The sequence below is a fragment of the Oppia nitens genome, unplaced genomic scaffold (assembly GCF_028296485.1).
Source record: "Oppia nitens isolate AA-2021 unplaced genomic scaffold, nextdenovo-longstitch-racon4-pilon3 scaffold5_pilon_pilon_pilon, whole genome shotgun sequence".
Classification (NCBI taxonomy): domain Eukaryota; kingdom Metazoa; phylum Arthropoda; class Arachnida; order Sarcoptiformes; family Oppiidae; genus Oppia; species Oppia nitens.
The window spans coordinates 4,628,220-4,644,595 of record NW_026533243.1 but is presented as its reverse complement, the minus strand read 5'-3'; the positions used below and the strand labels follow the sequence as shown (position 1 = coordinate 4,644,595).

Below are 16,376 nucleotides of genomic sequence, written 5' to 3'. Positions count from 1 at the left end.
TAAAATTAAAATAAATAATAAAAAAATATGCATAATTAGTTTTGTTTACTTAGCAATATAATTATATTATATTAATTGGTATTAATTAACAAAACTTGTAAATTAGTAATATTTATATTTATAGCTATAAAATAATATTAGTTAATACTTCAATGTTAACTTCAAAGTTAGTAATAAATAACAGTATATATTGATACTTTATAAATGTTGATTATCAAATAAATAAAAATGTATTCAAATAATAAATTTTCATCAAAATATGATTTAATTGATTTCAACAAATTATTGGGACCCACAATGATTGTACACAAAGCCGGATCACATCTTTATATTTATGGTTTAAGTTTAATCAATACAATAGACATTAGTCGACATATACTATATCATCCAATTTTAGTTTTATTTATTATATTTCAATGTTTTGTTAGAAATATTATATTAATATTGTTACCAAATCAATCGGCATATTTTTATTTATATTACGGTGATATCGGATATTTTATTGGACAACGTTTGCTGACAAACATTTTGGTCGTATTGATTATGTTAATCGGATTATTGTCACAATTACTAAATTTTTATAATTATCTAAACAATATAAAAGCCGATGATTTGCTTATATTTCATGTACTAAACGGTTTAATTACACCAAAATCTGTTGGCATTACTGATAATGTTGTTGTCTATAAAATATTGAAAATATCTAAATATGCTTTTAAATTATCAAYAATTATTAGTAAATCTTTATTTTATGTAGCGTTTATCTGTTTAACATTTTTACCAATTAATTATGTAACCATAACTCAAATGATAATCATAGTATTACCACATTCAATATTATGGGCCATTTCATGCCATTATGTCTATCATATAATTGTTTGGCAATTTTGTTATTATTATATAATAACATATTATTTGAAGACTAAATTACAATTACTAACAAATAGATTAAAACAAATAAAAAAGATTAAAAGTTTCAAAAGAAAATTAAGTCAAAGTATTAGCAGTTATTACAAATTATTTGATGAAATAAATCATTATAATTGCATTTATTGGTCAAAATATTTGGCAATAATGTGGTCCACATTGAGTTTAATAATATCTTCGTTTATATTTATATTATTTTTATCAAATGTTAATATATTTTTCAGAATCGGTTGCTTTTTATATTCACTGATTTTTTTATWTATTATACTATTTATGATTCACATATCTTCGGCAATATATAAAAGTGTTAATAATTTAGACTGTTTTATGAATTCTRTTTTTCTATCTATTTCTACAAATCCTTTGATAAAATTAAAGGTATGTATAATTCATAAAAAATTGTAATATTGTATAATTTAATTTATAAAAATTGTTTAATTTTTATTAATTGATTAAACTGTATTACATTTTATAGTTATTGCTATTAATTGAAAGAATCGCAGAGAAAAAGTAGGATTTTATTGCTGGAAGTTATTTATAATTAATTCAATGAGAGGTTTTGAGGTAATTTTATAGTATTTATTCTACAAATATATTACTATATACTGTAACTTATAATTATTTTAATGCTAATTATTTTATTTTATTTTATTAGATAATAACAATGATTGCATTGCTGTTTATCAAAATTATAGTATTATCAAAATAAATTAAATTATGATTCATTATCTAAAAATGTTTAATTATCAATAGTTATTGTTAGTAGCAATTTAAGTACAATTATTTAATGTACATTATATTGACTATTATATTCACGGAAAGCACTTTATATTAATAATTTTAACATTTATTTTACAAAAATTATTACATATTTATATAGTTTTAGTTATTTTAGAGATTAATAAATCTTTAAAGTGAAATATTATATATTTGTGATCACCTTTTATGTAAAAACCTTTTATATGCTTATAATAAACTATATTAAAAATTGTGAATTTTATAATATGTAATAAAATTATATAAATTCATTTTATAGTCATGGAACATTAAATTAATTATTTAATTATAAAATATTTGTAATTCAAATTGTTCAAATAAAATTTTTTATTACATTATATAGTAATGTTGATATTAAAAGTATATTAAACAAATAGATTATTAAGACTACTTTTTAAATAATAATTTTTTTAACTAGATATTAAAATTTTGTTTTTATTAAATTATAAAAAACTATAATATTGTATAATATGTGTCATTTATTGTGATGGATTTTTTCAATAGATATTTAAAAAGTGTATATGCAATATGGTATTATTATTATTATAAATAAATTTACACAAACAAATATATTTACATATAAGTATATTATTATATTCATGTGATATATTAAAACATAATAGATTTTAATTTGTATCTAGTTRAATTGTTGAAAAAGATATTAATAAAAATGCATTAAAAATTGTTTAATCAGAATTAATAGTTTTGAATTAGAATTTTATGTTACAATTAGGTTAACTAAAATACAGTATTAAACAACAATTATTAATTTATATTATTTATATAAATATTTATTTTATTATATATATTTATCTACAGTATAAGCAGTATAACTACTACTGTATATACAGTATTAATATATAATATTAATTGAATATGATTTTATAAAATAGTTCAAGTGAACTTCTATCTATTTATCAATAAATATTACTGTGAATTGTAGAATATAATATTCAATAATTTTGACATTAAATCATATGTAAATAAATATAATTGAATATACTGTATATAATTATTATTTATATTATGTAAATTATGTCAATATTTTATCAATAAATGTTTTATATATTTTTTCAAATAAAACACATATTGAATGTCAGTTTTTTTAATTGTTAAATCAAATCATCTGAATAAATAACAAAGAGTATAAATATTAGATTAACTTATTATATAAAATCACTTTACAATTACTTATACATAGGATTATAGTCCAATAAAATCTTTATAATTATTTCCATTCCAAGCAAACAACATAATGAAGGGTAAAGTCATAATTGGGTTATTATTAATCGGTGTTTTGGCAGTCAATTTGGTCGCCGCAATGCCGTTGGACGACAACGACAATACTGTTGTTGTCGGGGGTTTAGAGCGTGAGAAGAGGGAGGCGGCCCCCTGTTCTACTGATGGTCCGGGCGGTAATGGTAACACTGGTAATGCTCCCCGGGCTCGATCACAGCGCCGTAGAAATGGTCAGAGACGCAGATCTAACGGTTCCAGTGAGTGATCGCATTAATGATTTTGTTTTCACATTAATTTGTATTATTTTTATCAAAACTAAAATTATATAAATTTAATCAAACTATTTGAATTATAATGTTATTACAATTTATATTAATAAATAAAATATTGTCTATAGTTTATGCAAATATAGTACTAATCTATAACWATGTATTCAACATTTAAAAATCATTATTAATAAATTATACTATTATATGATATTATAATTTCATTTATTGAAAAAATAATAAATAATAATTGTATTGTCATAAGGTTGCGTAAATTGCATTTGACAATTGATTAAAACATGTTTTAATTATTATTTTTATATTTATATAATAATTTTATATTATTTTTAATATTAAATTATAAGACATGATTAAGTTTAATAAATATCRTGTAATAAAAATTATTTTGTCATAAATATATAGTTTTGGTTAGTTTTGAATATAATTTTATGATTATTCATATACAGTGTCTTTAAGGATATACGAAATATATTTTTGAATGACTAAAAATTTTAATGTGCGTAACAATAAAATATTACTAACTTTTTCGTAAATTATTTTAACTATTTAAGAGAATAGTTTATGTAAAAAATGACAAATTAAATATTTTTGTTGAATAAATGACTAAACATTCTTAAAAAATTAATATTATCTCAAAAGATTTGTAGTTTTATTAATATTTCAATAATTAATGTTTATCATAGATATTATTAATTAAAATGAAAATTTCTATCTTTAGTTGTTTTTTACTAACAGTTATAAATTTGTTAAATATTAACCAATGTTTGTCTAATAATACAAATCTTGTTAGAGTTAAGGTATTTAAAGATCTCACTCCCAGAACATACAGGAATCGAGTGARGCCTACATTCAKAGATAATAATCCATTTGATATAAAATTAACCAACAATTTTGACACATCATACTATGGAAACATTGGTTTGGGAACACCTCCACAAACTTTTAGTGTAAGTACAGTAATGTATATATTAATACCCAATATTTTATATTTTCTAAACTGTAAATTTTTAGGTACTTTTTGATACTGGAAGTGCTAATCTATGGGTGCCATCAGTTCAATGTTATCGATGCGGTTCACACAATCAATACAATTCACGACAATCTRCGACACATCAATCAGTTAGAGGTTTTCTGAAAATAAAATACGGTTCCGGATCACTGAAAGCATTTTTAGGTGCAGACACCTTAACTGTTGGCAATGTTAAGGTGAAGGAACAGATATTTGGTGAGGCCATACAAACCAGTCCACAACTATCTGATGGACCATTTGATGGCATTTTTGGTCTCGCATTTGACGCTCTGGCAGATGGAGTGACCACTCCTTTCACAAATATGATCAATCAAGGACTGGTACCTCAACCCGTATTTTCATTTTATTTGGATCGCAATGAAAATGACGTTCCCGGTGGTGAACTCATTTTTGGCGGATCAGATCCCGATCACTATTCAGGAGACTTTACGTACGTACCGGTGACCTCAAACTTGTGGTGGCAGTTCACTATGGATCGGATGTCAATCTCTGGAACTTTTATATCTATTTGTAATGGATGTAATGCAATAGCAGATACGGGAACTTCACTGATAACCGGTCCCGCAAATCAAATGTATATTTTAAACAATCAATTGGGTGCAACATATTCACCAAACGATCAATTATATCATTATGATTGTCAACTAATGGATAGTCTTCCCGATGTTGTCATTACAATTGGTGGCAAAGATTTCCCACTGACTGCGGCTCAGTATACGCTAATACAGACCGATGACTATGGAAATGCCGATTGTGTGACCGGTTTTCAGGGCTTTGCATTGGGCGGCGCCCCCTCTTGGATATTGGGAGATGTTTTTATCGGTGTCTACTATACAGAGTTTGATGTCGGAAATCATAGGCTTGGCTTCGCTGTCGCCAAATAAATAAGACAACCGTTTCATTATATTTAGATAATATGCAAATTTATTAATCAATATTTATTTATTATGTAATGAAAATTTGTATAATGGATATAATGTGTAATAATTATAATTTAATTTAATTAAAAAATAATAATTTTTGACATYAATTTAAATATCATTTAATTATCAAATCATAAGACAAATATATCATATTTGCAGGTTTTTTAAAAAAATTACATTAAATTACAAAAAATAATGATATCATCATTTGTTTTATACAAATTCTCACATATGTTTGTTAACTAAATATATATGATTTAGCAATTTTAACAAATCAAATAAAATATATCATATCATAGTGTATATAATTTATATAATTTATATACTGTATTGTATTTTCCTACGAATAACTTATGTTAATAAATAATTAGAAACAAATAATGCCATAAATATTTATATTATAACTGTTTATAAAATACAAATASCAAACATTATATGGTGTATAAATACGGTGTTATTTTTAGCTAACAATCACAATATAATAGATTAAATTATTGTATTTGTAATATTGAAATTGTATAACTATAAAGATTACACCCACCGGTAATATAAGTACAGTATATAATTGCATCAATATTATTTGATAAATTATACTAACATATTATCATTGCTATATTTGGATAATATTAATAATCAATTAATAATAGTGTAAACATAATATATTTATAACTAAAGTTTAAAGTTTTATTATAATTATAATACTATATAATTATTTTAAAAATATTTATAATAATTCTGAATTATTTATCTTATTTAACCAATAGTTATATAATATAAATTTTATAACTTATATTTTATATATATATATATATGATATCAGTAATACAGTAGATGTCGCTTACATTTAGTTAAAATAATATGCATTACATTATTATTAAATAATATTAATAGCAAATTTCAAAATTAGACATTTTTGCGTTTATAACAATTTATTTGAGTTACAATTTGTATGGTTATCATTACATTATATTATTTTATTTCATTATCATATATTATATTTTGATTAATATTAATCATTTAATTAAACTTATTATCTTTTATATTTATAATGAACCATAAATATGTGAATACAATTTCACTAAAATATGATAAATATTTACTTAAACGTTATAATTGTGTAAAATATCTAATTGTAATATAAAATATATTGAACTGTATTAACATTTTTACAGTTTATGTTAATAAAGTTATWAATAGAAGTTTTTTTTTTGTGATAATTACCGAAATATTGTTTGATTTATAAATAATATATACGATAAAAATGATGTCAATTATGAATGACTTTGCTATTATCAATAAAATACCGGAAAACACGCGCAAACACATCAAACTTTTTCACGTGTTTGACGACATTACCGGATTCAACGTATTGGTCATAACTATTGGCGGCGTTGTCTACGGTATGGGATCTAACAAATGGTCACTACTGGGCTTAGGTCACGATGAATGTATTACTCAGATCGTAGAGATACCGGAGCTCAGCTTCAAACAAGTCAAACAATTTATTAATGGAGAGGACTTTTGTTTGGCACTAACCTATGATAACCGGGTATACAGTTGGGGACTAACACTATCGGGACGGTTGGGTCGCGATATAAATGCCAAAGAAATTTATGGTAAACCAGAACTTATAACTGGTTTGGATAACTTAGATATCAATAAAATTTGTTGCGGTTTTAACCACACACTGGTGGTCACCAGTGATGGTCGGGTATATGGTTGGGGTCGTAATCAATATGGACAGGTAGTCGATAGAGACTATGATGTGCACAAACCCATCCAATTGTTTGATGGGATGTCCAATAAATTTACAGATATTATGTGCTATAGATTTGCTTCAATGGCCATTGCATCTGATGGACAAATATATATTTGGGGTAATAATCGCAGTTATTATAACTACAGATCGTATACGCCATTAACCAAACAACCGGTACTCTGGAGATATATGGGCACTAATATCGACACAAATATAATAAAATTTTACGAAATTAACGATATATTCAATAGAGATTTTAAACGAGATATAGATTTGGTTAATAACGAAAACTATTTAACTATTGGCCAAAATTTGGATAACAATAGACCGGTTATTATCTTTGACCACATTTACCATTTGTTTTCACAAAAACATAATAAGTCGATATTATTTGGATGGTCTATCAGTAACCGTAAAATTTATCAAATTTTATCGGTCAATGAGTTAATCGAAACCCGCTATAAGTCTGCCGATGAGTTCGTAGCTATTGAACATAAGTTAACGCATCAAACCATTGATAATCAAAAATATTATAATATTGATCGCAATATTATAAGTAATTTTGTTTTTATTAAACATTTTATTTGAATATTTTATACTTATTTTGTAAAATTTATTTATTTCTAGACCTAAAAGCAAATGACAATTTCGGTAACTTTAATGTTATGGAAACACTAGGAAAGGGAGGTTTTGGTGTAGTATTTAAGGTTAAGAATAAGACTAATAAAAATAATTACGCCATCAAAATTATCAACATATTAGGTATGGTATTATAATTTGTTGATTCAATTATATTCAATCAAAATTAAATCAATTTAATTAAAACATATTCAATCAATTTTTATTAATTAACAGATTCTGATAAACCAAATGACCAAATATTACAAAATGTATGGAAAGAGTCGAAAATGTTGTCTAAATTGAATCCACAATTTGTGGTTAAATATTACGATTCGTGGATAGAAAACAATCAATTTTTCATTCAAATGGAATTATGTTCACAAAGTTTACAGAATATTCTTGAGATAAAACCAAATGTATTGAAGAGACAGACATCACAAGTCATGGATTTTTTTGAATATTATATAAGTTGTCAGATATTTAAAGAGATTGTAGAGTGTGTCGAGTATTTGCATCACACGTGTCGACCACAAGTCATACACCGGGATCTTAAACCTTATAATATATTGACAGTTGAAAGACCTAATAATAATAGATTTATTAAGTTATGTGACTTTGGTTTGGCCACAGTTCATGAGCCACAAGTCCACGAAAGAGAGTTTATGAAACATACATCAGCTGTGGGTAATCCAAAATATATGGCACCCGAAGTCAACTTAGGTATCATTTATAATACTAAAGCTGATATCTATAGTTTAGGTGTTATTGCAACTCAATTATTTGATGTCAATATTGAGTAAGTTTTTTTTGTTTTAAAATTTTAAATAATTAATAATTAATTGTTATTTATTAGTTATGACATACCGTTTAAGTCTAATGATAAAATTCTGACCGTATGTATGGGAAAYATGAAATTAATAGTATCATCAATGCTATCGTATGTCTATAACAATAGACCGTCGAGTCAACAGATATTACAGCGAAGTAATGAATGGCTTATTGATGACAAATGTGTCAAAAGTGATCACAATTTTGACAAACATTTGTTACAATTAAAACAAAATGAGTTTAAATTCTTCTATGAATTTGTTAGACAAAAATTGCAATATTTATGTTTGTGATACACACTATTGCAACTAAACACACGTGTGCTTGTGTTGCACGTGTAGATTATGGCTAAACTTGTTTACATATTAAACTTCTATCTAATTTAAGCCAAATTTTTATCAAATTATTTGGATAATAGTCAAGCAATGAAATATATTTYATTGTTTTCAAATGATTTTTGACACAAAATTATTGAAAAAGTTTTTCAATTATTTCAATAATTTTAAGGTTAAAATCACTTGAAAACACTTTACCCGTACCGTTAAATTGTGTTTTTTCTCCCATATGGAAATGTCAAAGTCATGGGGAATAATGMGAGTTTTCTCTCACATGAAAATATAGTTTTTTTACTTTGTATAATAATTTACTGTTTAATTATTACCAATGATGGTAAAAAATGCGAGTTTTTACCATATGATAATGTTATTTTTCATTTTTTATTAATTCCATATGGGAAATAAACACGATTTTACGGTAATTTTGAATATATTTTGTTTTAAAYTACTTGCAATTTATATGAGATAATCCTAATATTACCGTACATTAGACTATATCATAAATTATTGTCAAACATGTAAAAGTTGGGTGTTTTTAATAATTATCTCCAATTAATGCGATATTAAGTGACAGTAAACTAATAATTTAAAATTTCAGGTAACGATATTTTTGCATTTTATATATTTGCTTATTAATTATTTTATTATTATTATTATTAGCGGTAATAATGCGTAAAATTAATAAAATCTAAATATTACGTTAGGTTTCTATACTCTAATATATGTTATATTATTATTACCGATAATTTAGAAATTTATATACAGTTTAATTAATTAGATATGAATTTATAGTTTAATTTTCAAATTACCGGTACTTATGTATCAATTTTCTTATAAATATATTTATATAGTTTATAGTAAATGGAAACTAATTTTTATTGTCTTTTATAACAAGAGTTTTAGTTTTTAACATTTAAATTACAATTTAAGGAAACAATTAGTTATATTATAAAATATATTGTTTTACATTATTTATATTTAATTAACATTATTTTGTAAAATTTGATAAAATTTATCATCTTTATTAAAAATTATTAAATATAATAATTTAACTTTTTCTATAATTTTTGTAAAATTATTTTAGTAATAATTAATTGATAAATCAGTAAAATTGAAAATTGTAATTATAATACATTGTTTGTTAAATTGAAATGTATTATATGATTGAGTTATAAACATTTTTAGGTAAAACATAAAAGAGTGAAATATCACAAAAATTAAATSTCTTTATAATAAATATAAAAATGTTTTTTAAAACTTTATTATTATTAATATGTATAGTATTAATAGCAATTGTATATTATATAATAATATATACAATAATAGCTATTAATACATATTACTAATAATTTAAAAACATTTTATTGTCTTATGATATAAAACTCATACTATGAATACATGTATTTCAATGCACTGTAGACTGTATTACGTAATTATAATCAATAATTTTGTAAACAATTTATGTGCAAATAAARTATATTAATATTAATTAATTGCATTATTATATATTAATATTTTAAATCAAATACTAAACTGTGTATTAATTGTAGACTAAATTCAATAATATATTTAGCTTTAATCATATGTTTCTATAGAAACATATTTATTATGTACTTTGATATAAACTTATTAAAACATATATTATTTATTATATAATTGATAGTATAGTAACACATGTAATATTACATCATTGTAATTGTAATTGTATTATAATTACATCAATGTTTATTATTGTAGATATAGAAAAAGTCCATTTTATATATTAATTATAACTTTACTCTTTTGAATACATTAATCATATAACAACATTGCATTACACTATAGAGGGATTGTATATAAATTAAAGTTTTTAAATACTATTGATGTAATAATTATGTGAAATGAAATCAATGATGTCTTATATATTTATGACAAATGTATTAAAACTTAATAAAACATTTGATTTAAAATAAGACATAATTGTCTGTCTGTTTGATTTGTCTCTTATATTTGCAATGGATTTGTGTCTAAATGTGAGACACATTTGCAAACACTTTCACTGCCAATAGGACTACAATTTCTATGTCAAACATAACGTTAGCGTAACGTTAAGTCATATAACAAACATATCAATCAACAACTTAGACAACACCTGTTTGATCATACATTAGGGGTTCGGTTGAGTTAAATGGTTAGACAGTAGGAGAGGTATGATTGCAAGCGATGGCAATACAAGTGCTGTTAATGACAGCGACAGCGGAGTGGGTCAGTGCACACAATCTACAGGTAAATGACTTATAAGTGATTTCATGACTTGTAATCTGTTATATAATATATAATTAGTTTGCGGTAAAAGTGTTGTTAAAAACCGATATAAGGAGTACTTCATTGAAGACGGACCACGAGTTTCGTGGAGTCAGTATCACTGGATTCAAGCGGTTAGACATCGATTGAATGATAAACAATATTATTTGAAAATTATTGATTTATACGGTTAGTCACTAACTATAATATCTGTAATAACTATTAAATAAATGATATATTATTTGATAGGTTTGGCCGCATATGTGACACAACGTGTTAATGATATACAAATGCAAACAGTAGTCGACTGTACTTTAGATTGGATTAAACGGACGATAAAAAGTCAACACTATTTTGTCAATCTATGGATTGAGAGGAATGACAGACAACAAGACTATCTGTATATTCAGATGAAGAAGTGTGACTACAAACTATCAAAGGTCTGGAATATTATTAGACGACTATTTAATCGTCCGTACGGTCAGTCTATGTCATTGATTGAACTGAGACTACGGTTACTCCTGTTTTATAAAGTGGCCGAATGTGTGTCTCATCTAAACACAGAATATTCATTTCACGGTAAACTCAGTGCCAAACATATATTGTTTGACATAAATGATAACGAGTTATCAATCCGTGGCTTCCCTTATATCTTCCACATTAACAATCAAAGAGTTATAGTACTCGACAACTGTATAGATCTATATAAGACATCCGAAGCCATCACTGGCACAGATATGTTGAAATTAGATGCACACTCTTTGGGACTGATTTTGGCACAAACTCTTGAATTGCATGAATTGTATGTATGGTATGATATTATATGATATTATATTATAGTCAATGAAATTAATCTATAATTGACTATTTGTTTAATTATTGTTGCAGTTGTTGTGGTATTCAAAATATAAGTCAATTAAATGACAATCATAAGTGAGTTAACTTTATTAATGTATCATTTTTTATGTATGTTTTATTCATAAAACAATATCATAACAGTAAAAATCAATTAAAACTATTATTTAGCAAAAGTTGGTCTCTTTTTTAGTAATTAATTTAGTCTTTATTAGGAAAACATTGTCTTTAAGTTTAGTTTAGTTACTTTCTAAACGTCATTACTATTGATTTAATATAAAAAATGATTAAAATATTATTGACATTATGTACTGTATATCACCAAAATGTAGTCACTTATTGATATTATAGTTATATTGTTGAACACATTATAAAAACCGAAATACAAAACTATGCACATTCTGTGAGTGTATTTTGCATACATTTATTTGATAAATAAATAATTTTATTTGATTTTTACTGTATTAATATATTAAGTTATATAAATTGTAATATAATTTATATATAATTACAACCAATAGTCCGTATATCTCTGAAACCATGCATTTAACAAACTGTTATCAATTGACTGGCACACAGTTGAACCGTGCAAAGCAACTAATGGGTAAAGCAATTGATTTAGTTAGAGGACTAACTGATCCACGTTTTGACCAAAGATTTGATAGCAAAAAAGCGCTCAAATGTATCGATGAGCTAAATATCGACTTTAAAAGTGTGTTGACTGACACAGACTTCATAACAGCTATCAAACAAAACAATTATCATTTTTTTGAACACTTTGTTCGCAATTCAGTCAAAAACCAAGCCGTGGACCACAACACCCAACAAATGTCAAATAAGGCCACAAATGACGAACCCGTGACCGCTGTCACTGACGCTCAATCATCCCGTACTTCGGATCGTAAGCGTACTCTTGGAGATGAGTCCATCAGTACTTACGATAAAAATTCAACAAAAAATCAACGTTTCATTTAAATACCTGCCATTTAAAGAGCTTTTACAGGATTTTTTGTTTTTTGCTTAACTTTAAATTGATTTTTTGTTTGAAACATTTTAGTTTAATTTAAACAATAATTAATTATATAACAATTTAAAGTTATTTATCAGATTATGATTGTATTTTAATTAATATATATATATATATTATTGGTCAGTGCTTGGTGTTAAATGAATGACCAGATAATCGCAATAAAAAATAATTTGTAGTTAATATAGGCATACATTTGGCAATATCTTAAAATCTACTCCCGACTAGTGATTTAAGTTGAATATCTAGTAAACCATATTTTCTATATTAAAATGACAAATTGYAGGTTATTTAAACTTGGTCATTTTTTATTTGTATGATTCATCAGATAATTGCATCTCTTTTAAGCGGTCGTTGCAATTATTTTGTTAACCTTACAATTAAATTTAAAAAATAATCAAATACAAAATGATACAGTATAAAATTATCTATAACATTATCATTGGTTATTTTTATTTATATAATATGGTTTACTAKATATTCAAATAACTGATGAGTAGAGAATGTGATGAGAGTCTGATATTAAGATAAAGCCTATAAATTATGTTAAACCAGATGTTTGTTAATAATTAGTCACAAATAAGCAATCATTAGTTGTTTATCACATAAATTATTATATTACTGCTGTAATTTTATTAATTAGTTATTTAATTATAATTATAAGTGCTTTAAATTGTTTGCATTTTGCTTTAATTACCGGTTCTTATATTTGCTTAATTTGCTTATGAAACCAAAGTTTGTATTTTGTTTAACAAAATTTTGACATTTTATAACAAATTTACTTCTTTATAATGTATAAAAAWATATATATATTTAATTATTTTGTTATAAATACCTTAATTTTTTTATGAAAAACAGTTTGCYTGAATACAGTCAATTCAACTATTTAAAACAAATTTTGTAATAATTTAGGTATTTATTAAAAATATATTTATATATCATATAATATAATAAATTTTTATGAAAGTGTAAGAGATAACTATTATATAGTGATAATAATAAATATGTTATCTTTACAATTATTTTTCATAATTATATTGTATTACTTTGTTTAAATAAATTGAATATTTATTATAAATTATAATTATTAGGGATACTTAAAGTAATGAATAAATATGATAATTTAAATAACTATAAATATTAAATTTTTACACATTTGATGTAATAATAATCAAATGTATAAAAATTTAATATTTATAGTTATTTAAATTATCACATTTATTCAATACTTTAAGTATCCCTAATAGTTCAATAAATTTATATATAATTTTTTGCAATTTTGAATAATTATTGCTAATATTAAGTAAATTATTTTTTAAAAATAATTATAAAGTTATAAATAACTACTAATTAATTATTTTTAATTAACAATATAATAACCTTGAATAATTATTATTATTTATGACAATATTGCACTGTACTTGAATATCTAAATTATTAAATTATAATTATTATCATAAATGCCAGCTAACTATTGATATAAATTATTTTTTTATTAATATATTTTAATGAGATTTTTATACTGTATAAATTAATATAAATATTTATGCTTATTACAAATAAAACATTATTTATAATAAGAAAGTTTTTAATAAGATAAAATTTGAAACATTTCAAATACAAAATAATTATTATTTAAAATGTACAAAATGTCCGATAAATTAGATATAAATAAAGTATTGCCACTAAATTTAATTGTACCCAAAGCCGGGACACATTTATATACAATAGGTCTACAAATGTATAACCCATTGATGGCCACTAGAAATGTTTTACATAAACCAATAGTAATTTTTGTCATAATATTACAAATAATCTTAAGGAACGTCATATTTATGGTGATACCGGAGCAAAGCCGTACAATATATTTATATTTTGGTGATGTCGGATATTTTATTGGTGAAAAAATCCTAATCAATGTAGTGGCTATTAGTGTGCCTACTATTGCATTATTATCACAATTACTTAATTATTATAACTATATAAATGACATAAAACCTACTGATTTGCGTGTATTTTGGATGATTGCGGGTTTGATTGCACCAAAAGATATTAATATTTGCAATAAACAATTGGTTTATAAATTGATAAAACTGTCCAAATTTTTGCTGTCAATGTCCGACAAATTGGTCAAATCAATACCGTTATCTATATTTATGATTGTTATATCAATGTATGTCAATAATGTATCAGTAAATGAGTTGATATTTGTGGCCATTCCTCACACCATATTATGGACCATAACTTTTAAATATATCTATAATATTATTATTTGGCAATTATCTTACTATTATTTTGTCACTTATTATATCAGACTTAAACTTAAATACATTATCAGAAATTTTCAGCTTATAATCAAACATAAAAAATATTTTAAAGACACCGATAAATCAATTAATTTATTAAATAATTTTGTTTCAGAGATCAATGAATTGAATAATAACTATTGGTCGCGATTTTTAGCACTTATTTGGTTTACAATTAGTATAATTATATCCGCGTTTACTTTCATTTGTATATTTTCCAATTCATTCATATTATTCAAAATTACTATAACTATATTAATACTTTTTTATATTACTATTTTGATATTTCTAATCCATATATCATCAATAATTTATAAGATGGCAAATAATTGTCTCCCATTATTGTTTAAGTTATATTTTAAAAGTTCAATCAATTTATCATTAAAATTTAAAGTATGATATATAATATTTACCACTAAGCTTGATAATATATATATATATATATAATATAAATTGATAATTAATATTTCTAAAATAGATTTTGACATTTATTGATCAATTTAGTAGCAAAAATATTGGCTTTTATTGTTGGAAATTATTTATTATAAATTACAACAGAGGAATAGAGGTATTGACTAATTAATTATATGTATATAAATAATTATGTTTTTAATTATTATTATTTTTTAGATAATTTCGTTAACGATATTATTGTATTTGAAAATAATAGAAATATCATTTAAATAATTATAATATTTTATAATTATTACAAATTACATCAATTATATAATATTATACCATATTTGGGTATTTAATATATTTATTGTTATTAACTCTATAATATCTAGTTTCTATAATTTATACTATAATATGTACTGTACATTATTGATAATACTATAAATTAAATGTTTCTATTTTACTGATATTTTATTTTAAAAAACATTAAAGTTTACAAAATAATATTGATTATATATAAATATTTATCACTGTTAAAAAAATTTCAAACTAAATCATAATTAAATTATCTATAATACTTTAAAAGCATTATATCTATAAATTGTTTCGTTTTTAAATCTTAGTTTTTCTTTGAAAGTTAAATATAAGATGATTTAATTTATGACATTTACTAATCTGTTTGTCATTTGATACTTAATTATATTGACATAAAAAGATTAACACATTAATGTAACAAATAATTTAACAAAAACAGATATAATACAGGTTTTTAAATTAATATAT

At 23.3% G+C, this 16,376-nt stretch overlaps 3 protein-coding genes across 4 annotated transcripts; all 3 read left to right on the top strand.

The window, feature by feature from the left end:
- The first annotated feature begins 2,959 nt into the window (after nucleotides 1-2,959).
- Nucleotides 2,960-5,153, top strand: LOC128961543 (lysosomal aspartic protease-like). The gene is made up of 3 exons (XM_054307793.1): nucleotides 2,960-3,204; nucleotides 3,937-4,177; nucleotides 4,242-5,153. The coding sequence occupies exons 1-3, from the start codon at nucleotides 2,960-2,962 to the stop codon at nucleotides 5,142-5,144; spliced, it is 1,389 nt and encodes a 462-aa protein (XP_054163768.1). The 3' UTR covers nucleotides 5,145-5,153.
- A 1,300-nt stretch (nucleotides 5,154-6,453) lies between these two features.
- On the top strand, nucleotides 6,454-8,859 carry LOC128961424 (kinase and exchange factor for Rac B-like). The gene is made up of 4 exons (XM_054307659.1): nucleotides 6,454-7,498; nucleotides 7,570-7,704; nucleotides 7,798-8,359; nucleotides 8,417-8,859. Exons 1-4 carry the CDS (start codon nucleotides 6,457-6,459, stop codon nucleotides 8,682-8,684), a joined length of 2,007 nt encoding a protein of 668 aa, XP_054163634.1. The 5' UTR covers nucleotides 6,454-6,456; the 3' UTR covers nucleotides 8,685-8,859.
- Nucleotides 8,860-10,717: 1,858 nt separating this feature from the next.
- On the top strand, nucleotides 10,718-12,952 carry LOC128961439 (uncharacterized). 2 transcript variants are annotated; one of them, XM_054307681.1, is made up of 5 exons: nucleotides 10,718-10,991; nucleotides 11,049-11,198; nucleotides 11,259-11,811; nucleotides 11,898-11,942; nucleotides 12,386-12,952. In XM_054307681.1, the coding sequence occupies exons 1-5, from the start codon at nucleotides 10,916-10,918 to the stop codon at nucleotides 12,837-12,839; spliced, it is 1,278 nt and encodes a 425-aa protein (XP_054163656.1). In that variant the 5' UTR covers nucleotides 10,718-10,915; the 3' UTR covers nucleotides 12,840-12,952. The 2 variants fall into 2 exon arrangements, with proteins under 2 accessions (XP_054163656.1, XP_054163654.1); XM_054307679.1 differs by having other exon boundaries at nucleotides 11,259-11,820.
- Nucleotides 12,953-16,376: the final 3,424 nt, after the last annotated feature.

What these genes read in the sequence shown, in the direction of transcription:
- LOC128961439 (XM_054307679.1), top strand. Translation starts at nt 10,916, where the DNA reads ATGATTGCAAGCGATGGCAATACAAGTGCTGTTAATGACAGCGACAGC. An exon ending in TCAGTGCACACAATCTACAG is followed by an intron (nt 10,992 to 11,048) that starts GTAAATGACTTA and finishes ATATATAATTAG; the next exon opens with TTTGCGGTAAAAGTGTTGTT. An exon ending in TTGCATGAATTGTATGTATG is followed by an intron (nt 11,821 to 11,897) that starts GTATGATATTAT and finishes TTATTGTTGCAG; the next exon opens with TTGTTGTGGTATTCAAAATA.